This window comes from Triticum urartu, chromosome 7A (assembly GCF_056163025.1).
Source record: "Triticum urartu cultivar PI428250 chromosome 7A, HENAU_Tu73, whole genome shotgun sequence".
In the NCBI taxonomy this organism is placed as follows: domain Eukaryota; kingdom Viridiplantae; phylum Streptophyta; class Magnoliopsida; order Poales; family Poaceae; genus Triticum; species Triticum urartu.
The window spans coordinates 586,869,756-586,877,768 of NC_141879.1; the positions used below are offsets into that span (position 1 = coordinate 586,869,756).

The window sequence follows — 8,013 nt, forward strand, 5'->3', positions numbered from 1 at the left end:
TGAGACGGAGAGGGTAGTTTATAGAGAAGTAGTAGTTTTCAAAAATATTATTAAGATTGAAGTTATACGGGAGGCTAAGGAATGAGACAAAAGCTGGCTCGAGCTCCCTTGACACGAGCGCACCTGCAGCGTTGGATCGTGGATCCAATGGTTAGCAAATTTTACGGTGCTCCGAGATAGGAAAGAAACGAGACAAAAACTGGCTCCAGCTCCGGTCTCCAGCCAGAATCCTGCCCAAACTCCTGGATCCCTCCTTACCAGAGCGCACCGTTAAAAACGCCACGTGCCAAACTAAACCTTTGCCCCAGCGCGACACCCCATCTTCTCCGGTTGTGAGGCCCCGTGCTGCCTCCTCCTCCTCTCTCTCTCTACCGACGCCGCCCCCGCCAGAGAGAAACCCTAGCCTAGGGTTCCACGCGCCGCCGCCGCCGCCGACGTCGACCCCGCGTCGCCCTCCCCCCGAGCTCGCCATGGACGCGGGCCGCAAGAGGGCCGTGCCGGAGGGCACCAACGGCGGCGCCGCCGTCAAGCGCGCCAGAGGTGAGCAGCCTCGTTCTCGCCCCCCCCCCCCCCCCCCCCCCCTCCTGGTTTCTGGTTTCGTTGCCCCTGCTCTGGCTGGATGGGGCTCCTTAGGGTTTTCGTTCCCGTCCCTTTGCCGGATCTGGGAGGCGCTGGTTCGCTTCGTTGCGTGGGTGGCGAGAAGCCGGGTTTTGGTTGATGGATGGGACGGGGATATCGGGGGCTGCTAGGAGCTTGTAGCGAGCCTGAAATTTTCTGCGGTCTGTATTGAACGGGTTTCATGGCTTGCTGCCGTGTAGGTTCTTGCGGGGATTTGTTTTGTTTTTTTTTCTTCCAAAGATCTGAAGATGTGATTCGCTTGCTTTTTTCCCGGGGGAGGGGGTTGGGGCAAATTATTAGCAGGATCTAGGCTAGTCCTATTCTGGTAGAGAGGATCCTTTCTTAAATGTTCTGTTGTGTTAATTACAAGCCACGCTGACGTTGGCATCCGGTGCCCAAAGCAGAAATATACGGATAGTCCTAATTTAAATCGTTGGCATAGCTCTGCTTGGGGTACTGGAGTTAATTCCAGCATTTAGTTTTTATTACAATATCTCTGTGCTAGTATTAAATTATTAAATTATTAGTATATGTTTTCTTACAAGTGCCAAGATTTTAGTAAAATCAACACGGTATTAACTGGTGGAAGTAATAAATTTGGTGTAGCAGAATCGGAGTCGGTTCAAACGGGTGTAGGAAGCAAATCGAAGCCATGCACCAAATTTTTCAGGTTATAATCCAACCTAAAATCCACTCCCACCTGGTAACATCTATTATTATTATTATGCAATTTGCTGTTATTTTTCATTAAAATTCTGCTATCTTGCTAAAAATTGTTATTGATGCTAACGAATGGGTCAAGCAAGGTTCTACTACAGGTTCCTCATCTAACTCAAGCTTAAGAATGAATATCCAGTGGAGTAAAAATTAGTACAGCCGGTGTGTATATCGTTGTGAAAATTGGAAGAATGCAACAAGAATTATAAGGATATGTAACTTGCTTTCAGATGGAAAATCAGTCAGTAACACAATGGCACAGATTCACCTGCAGAAACCAAGATAAGAAGATCGAACATGTTAATGGGGAGCAATTGAGTGTTCATCTAGATCGTTGATAATCCAGTATCACTCATGGATGTTTTGACTATCTAGTACCAATGCCATACCTACTTGCAAAGATATTTTTATTTTATATATTTATAATTTCCAGTTTATGATGTTAAGCTATCTTTGGTTTTGTTATAAGTTACAAAGTGTCTTCATTATGTAGAGGTAATCAGGTATCATGGAAGTAGAATAGCTCACAACAATATTGGAAGATAAAATTGAAAACACTTCTTATTGAGAAACTACAACATTACTCTAAAATGTACTCTGCTATTTTGATATTCTATATATTTATGACATAAAAATTGACTGTAGTAGATATATGATGAAGCATCTGTGGTTGTCCACATAGTAGTGATACTGTGTGTACACATCAAACATAGGATCTAAGTGTCGTCTGTACACTACACATCAGAAGTAGAATCTAAGTGTCGTCTGTACACTACACATCAAAAGTAGAATCTAAGTGTCCCCATAGTACTGATAATGTTTGGTTCTTTTCATTCACCAGATGCCTCTCATTAGTTAATATAATAATACTGTCATCTTGTTCAACTAAATAGATCATGATCTTTTTTCATCAGTATTGGCTGCATTATAAATCATCGGTCGTGTTACAGTTTAGATTGTTGTGTAAGTTCGCTTGCTTATGTGATACTCTCTGTGTGCAGCACTGCTGGTTGTCCCTTTGGTTCAAGTTGCCATTTTCTCCATAACTTCCCTGGAGGTCACCAGGCTGTTTCAAAGATGACCAACTTGGGTGGTCCAGCTGTTTCAGCTCCTCAAGGAAGAATGCCCATGGGACCTGGTGTTCCTGATGGGCCACCTACACCCAGCTTGAAGACTCGCTTGTGTAACAAGTTCAACACAGCAGAAGGCTGTAAATGGGGGAACAAGTGTCATTTTGCTCATGGAGAGAGGGAGCTCGGAAAGCCCATGCTGTTGAACAACTCGATGGCACCTCCAATGGGACCAAGACCCAACGGTCACTTCCAGCCCTCACCGATGCCTGGCCCAGACATGGTTCCTCCCTCAACCTTTGGCGCATCGGCCACAGCCAAGATCAGTGTTGATGCATCCCTTGCTGGCGCCATTATTGGGAAAGGTGGAGTCAACACGAAGCACATATCCCGAATGACTGGGGCCAAGCTAGCCATCCGGGATAATGAGGCAGACCCCAACCATAAAAACATTGAGCTCGAGGGATCGTTCGATCAGGTCAACCATGCGAGTGCAATGGTGAAAGAGCTGATTCTCCGCATTGGCGGCAACGCCCCTCCTCAAGCAAAGAACCCGGGGAGGGGGCCTGCAGGTGGTGGTGGGGGAAGCAACTTCAAGACCAAGCTGTGTGACAACTTCAACAAAGGCTCTTGCACATTTGGAGACAGATGCCACTTCGCTCATGGTGAGAGTGAACTGCGCAAGTCGGCTGCGGCTTGAGGGATGCTTTTCTTTTTTCATGGCTTTTCATGATTAATAGTGACTAGCAAAGCCTGAGCTCCAAATCCGAGGCCACTCACCCATGGTCATGTTGAGTTGCATAAGCCTGTTGTTGATTGATTGGGAGATACTGTCATGGCTTGGTTTTGATCAGCTCGCTGTAACTGATAGATGTCCGAGAATGGATTTGCTTTTGAGGTTTATTATAGGCTTAGTGTATTGCCGTCTTTTTTTTCTCTCTGCTCTGCATCCAATTTTTGTACTGTTTCTAAGGCATTTTAATATGGCAAATTTAGCGATTCTATTTCTGGAGAGTTATAGAATCAAAGCCAGTATCTTTCGTGTGATGTTCTTGGTCAGTCTGGGACCGAACATCCTTGGTATTTAGATTATAAGCCAAAATTTTATTATCTTTCACCTCTTTTTTTCCCTTTAATTTTTGACAATGAACTACTATTGCATTCGGTTTGGATACAATAAGATTGTTGATCCGGAGCATCATCTAGCCACAGCGTCCAGTCACCATCCAATCTCGTTAAGACTTAATGATGAATCAAAAGAATCGATAACCCTAACGGTTTGCCTCACCCAAACGTGGTGGTGCCGCCAGAGAGTAAGTTGCTGAATGGCGTAAATTGTTTCCCTTTGTCCAGACGAGTGATAATTGCCGCTTGCTCTTAGTACAAGTATATTTTTCGCTGGATGTTCTTGGTCAGTTTGAGATGGAACACCCTTGGTATGTTCAGGGTATCTAATCAAGCAGCTGAAAGCATAACAGCTGTATAATAACGAGCCAGGTAGCTCAAGATAACTGCTTAAAAATCCAGCAGTAAACCAACACTGCAAACTCATAACACTGATCAACATTTCTCTAACTCGGACTACTTTACACTTACACAGCATCCAAATCATAGATCTGGACTTGCCCACCCCTACAAAAGTCCTCTCAAAAGCTAAAGCTAGGTCAGTCGGATAAAGCTAGAGCTAGAGCTAGGTCAGCCGGGTAAACTCTTTACCGACACCAAAGGAACCCCAAGACGCATGCGCGCGGTGGCCGCCGGCGGGTGGATGGCGATCAGACCGCTTGCGCTTGTACGTCTGGACCACCTCCTGCCTGTCCTTGGCCATCTCCATGTCCTCCCGCTTGACCACCGTGCGCATCACCTCATCTTGCGCATCCGTCTGCCGCTTATCCTCCACGGCTGTCGTCTCGTCTTGCCGCGCTTGTGTGACCAGGCCCCGGTTCCTGCAGTGCTTCCTGATTGAAGTTGTGTGCGCAGGCATCTCAGGCTCGCTGTTTCCTCCGGATGTGCCATGCACAGGCGTCGCGGGATCCTCGTTGCCTCCAGGCGTGCCGTGTGCCGGCACCTTCCCCTGGTTATTTCCTCCAGGCATGCTGCGAGTAGGCATCTCCGCCTGGGTATTTCCTCCAGACGTGCTGAGAGAAGGCGGCCTGTGCACCATCAGTTCTTCCCCCTCCGCGACTATCCCTTTCATGAGCTAGGAGCAAATGTAAAACAGATTAATTAGATTGGAGTGAGTGGCAAGTACATGGATTAGCCATGTAAATTGATCTTCCCAGCATTCACCCAAGTACAGAAGAATACGTTTGGTTTGTGTGATAATCCATGAAAAATGATTAGCATTTAATTGACAACATGTTGTCATACGTTTGGTTTACAGTACTTGTCTTGTGTGTTTGACAAACTGTAGGTAAGACTTGTAATAATGAATTTATAACTTGTGATAATGGTGAAAACTGCATTATCTTGCACAACCTCCCAAAAAGACTATGAACGGTACATGCTCAACACTTGATTGTGAAAATGGCAATCAATGATGTGGATAGTACCTGCCAGTCTTTAAAATCGTATCTGAAGACAAAATGGTTGTATTTCACTTCTCCTGAGGCAATTGCACCAGCAGCAGGTGCATTTCTTGGAGCTGTTCCAGTTGATAAGATAATATCAGATACACAACAGGATATACATGATGCGACACCAACAAAAAGAGCAATAAAGCAACAAAGCCCTTACAGAGGATATGATGGCCGTCGTCATTCACATTCATTTCCACTCTGCCGTCTTTAACTAGGAATGACAAGGCAAATATGTTCTCCACCGTTTGGGCAAAGGACATTCTGTTCAAAACAAGGTTTTCAAGTCTTGCTTTTTTCTTCTTCCTCAGAACATTAAACAGAGCAGCCATGTTCCTGTCTGTATCAGTCGTTGTCTCTGGATCAGCAAGCTGCATAATACGGCAGATTAGATCAACATGTTATTAGAAGTTGATCTTGCCAAAACTGATCATGGGATAACAAAATACAAAATGACAGTCACAAACTGATATTGGGATAACAGAATACAAAATTAAATACAAACTGATATTGCCAAACATCCATTTATGAATTATGAGCTAAATGAATTTGATAATTAGACCAGCAAGCGGATTCAATTAGATGATCTAAATATAGACTACTTGCATTTACATACAGTGATACAGCTATAGCAGAACAAAGAAACTATTCATGTGACCAGAGGCAAACTGCTTGTGACAACTAGTCTTGGTATAACAGAATACAAAATGAAGATGGCCAAACATAGATTTTACAAAATAAATGAGCTAAACGATTTTGATACTTGAAGGCAATTACTACTGATGGTAACATGCTAAAAAAAGGCTCATTGTGTGATGAAATATAGCAGAATGCTTCTGTGACATTAAGATGCAACCACCACCTCTATCACAAGATCAATGAGTGCAATGTAAAAGGTTTGTAGTAGTTCAGTAACCACACTGACTGCTAGGCTATGTAACATTTATATATTTACAGTAAGATTAACTAGGGAATGATTAGCCAATGAAGTATGAACCTGCCACTTGCTTCACAAAATGGAAAACAGTAGCAATTACACTAAAATTGCATATGGCAATGGAAAGGAGATCAAAACAAATTAGTTTAAGGAAACATGCACAAATAACGCTCAATTATGCAATTCACTTATACATCAATGTGGATATATTGGAGTTTACAATAGTAAACCCCACCTTACATAATCAAAGAGCATGCTTCTGCAGTAAATTGGCAGCAATCACCAAATAAATATGACTAAGTGTAGCAATTTAGTCAATATCAACTGCTATAGAGTGTATCTTCATGTTTCAAGCACAAAAAAGAAAACATATATGACTCTGTTTATTATTAAAGCATCTAGATGATACACACACCTGTTCAGGGCGATCATTTCTACTCGGCCTTGCAGTCCTCTTTCTAATGGTATGTGTTCTCCGTGGCTTCACTTCTGTCGTCATGGGACCAAACCTGTCAGAATAGTAGCCATACATAGTTAGTCAGTTGAAATTTGTAAGGCAGACATCAATGGAAAAAATATGAGATAAATGATCAGATGCCTTACATGGTGCAGCATCCAGGCACAGCCATGAAGACATGAGACGCAGCAAGCCCAACAGCAGACCATCTCAACGAGGCGCCCTCACCATCGGCATCCCCTTGCGTCCCAAACTTGTTGAGGAGTGCAGCAACTAAATGGGAAGGAGTGATTCCTAGTGCTGACTGGGACCTTACAGATGCTGCCAAACTGCTGGCAATGTCCAGCAATGCCTCTGCATCAGCTACCTGCTCCCTGGGATTGTGAACTGCAGCATGAAGGCACAATTGGTCAGTTTTTACTTTTTAGTAAATAGCATTGGCCGACAGCAAAAGTGCACCAGAGTAGTAACAGAGCATATGGCAAACAAGAAAATATTATGTACTAGTATTATTTTCTTCTGCGTTGTCGATTTACTGAATGTAAATGTCAAATGTGTGTTTCCTAAGGCAAGAACATGTTTATCACTGTGGCAAAACACAGAGTAGTAGAGCAGCACATATGCAGCACGGTTTTGTTATTAGGAGACCCCACACATGGCTAAAAATAAAATAAAAAAAGGCATGAAACTTGGCGTAACCACACATTACGCCTCGTCCAAACTACCGAAGCGAAATTCAAAAAAATGGCGAGTGAGCCGGGCTCACCGTGCTGGTGCAGGCTCTCCACCTGCGAGATGACGGACTGGAACTTGACGGAGTCCGCGCTCGCCATTTGGTCCTTCTCGTCTGCACGGAACACAGCACATTGTTAGACGCCAAACCGAACTCCAAAACGGCACCCAGAAACTCCCAGAAACACCGCCGTCGCGGGCGCGCGGGTGCCCCCCCGTACCGTTGATCTGGCTCTTGACGGCGAGGTACCGCGACCGCAGCAGACGCCTGTCCTCGAGCCCCTGCGACCCCTCCGCCGCCGCCGCCGCCGCCGCCGGGGTCACCGGCTCCGGCTCCTCGCCCCGGCGGCCCTCCTCCGCGACCCCCTCCGCCATCACCGCGGTCGGAAAATACCTAACCCCTCCGGAGGAACCCTACCCTACCCTGGTGCTTCGAACCGAGAGGGGAATATCCAAATACGAGAGCGGAGGGAGGCAGCGGCGGTGGAAGGAGTTTTGAGGATTTCGGGAGTGGCGTTGTGAGTACCAGGGAAGGAACCGGAGAAGGAGGAGAGGTTTGGGTATTTGAAGCCGAACCAGCGCCGCGACGCTCGCCGCCGGACGCACGCCACGAACCGCCACACGTGCCGCTGCATGTGGGGCTTGGGCTCTTCTGGGCCCGCGCGTCAGTAGCGTGGCCTGGTTCGGCGCGAGGGTGGAGGCCAGTCCGGATTCGGGGCAGGGGGTATCCCGGGCGTGGGGGGTGAATCGCGTGCGGTGAAAATTTGAGTCGCGCGGCGGGGCCGGGTCCAGGTGAGCCACGCTCGCGCGCGCGCGCCGTGGGCCGGGGTGTCAGTGAGACTGCGGCTCGTGGACATGGTCTATGGGACGGGTTGATCTCGTTGGTCCAGACTCCAGAGGACGGGC

The 8,013-nt window shown here is 46.4% G+C and overlaps 2 protein-coding genes across 2 annotated transcripts; one reads left to right on the top strand and one right to left on the bottom strand.

The window, feature by feature from the left end:
• Positions 1–284: 284 nt before the first annotated feature.
• Positions 285–3,413, top strand: LOC125517964 (zinc finger CCCH domain-containing protein 44). Its single transcript, XM_048682925.2, has 3 exons — positions 285–540; positions 1,228–1,288; positions 2,337–3,413. The coding sequence occupies exons 1-3, from the start codon at positions 471–473 to the stop codon at positions 3,103–3,105; spliced, it is 900 nt and encodes a 299-aa protein (XP_048538882.1). The 5' UTR covers positions 285–470; the 3' UTR covers positions 3,106–3,413.
• Positions 3,414–3,888: 475 nt separating this feature from the next.
• LOC125517963 (non-structural maintenance of chromosomes element 4 homolog A) lies at positions 3,889–7,654 on the bottom strand. Its single transcript, XM_048682924.2, has 7 exons — positions 7,329–7,654; positions 7,142–7,222; positions 6,522–6,762; positions 6,334–6,427; positions 5,142–5,352; positions 4,958–5,049; positions 3,889–4,605 (listed from the first exon to the last, which is right to left on the bottom strand). Exons 1-7 carry the CDS (start codon positions 7,480–7,482, stop codon positions 4,096–4,098), a joined length of 1,383 nt encoding a protein of 460 aa, XP_048538881.2. The 5' UTR covers positions 7,483–7,654; the 3' UTR covers positions 3,889–4,095.
• Between the last annotated feature and the right edge of the window lie 359 nt (positions 7,655–8,013).

What these genes read in the sequence shown, in the direction of transcription:
- LOC125517964 (XM_048682925.2), top strand. Translation starts at nt 471, where the DNA reads ATGGACGCGGGCCGCAAGAGGGCCGTGCCGGAGGGCACCAACGGCGGC. An exon ending in CGCCGTCAAGCGCGCCAGAG is followed by an intron (nt 541 to 1,227) that starts GTGAGCAGCCTC and finishes TTGGTGTAGCAG; the next exon opens with AATCGGAGTCGGTTCAAACG. An exon ending in CCATGCACCAAATTTTTCAG is followed by an intron (nt 1,289 to 2,336) that starts GTTATAATCCAA and finishes CTCTGTGTGCAG; the next exon opens with CACTGCTGGTTGTCCCTTTG.
- LOC125517963 (XM_048682924.2), bottom strand. Translation starts at nt 7,482, where the DNA reads ATGGCGGAGGGGGTCGCGGAGGAGGGCCGCCGGGGCGAGGAGCCGGAG. An exon ending in GGAGAGCCTGCACCAGCACG is followed by an intron (nt 6,763 to 7,141) that starts GTGAGCCCGGCT and finishes TTCATGCTGCAG; the next exon opens with TTCACAATCCCAGGGAGCAG. An exon ending in GAAATGATCGCCCTGAACAG is followed by an intron (nt 5,353 to 6,333) that starts GTGTGTGTATCA and finishes CGTATTATGCAG; the next exon opens with CTTGCTGATCCAGAGACAAC.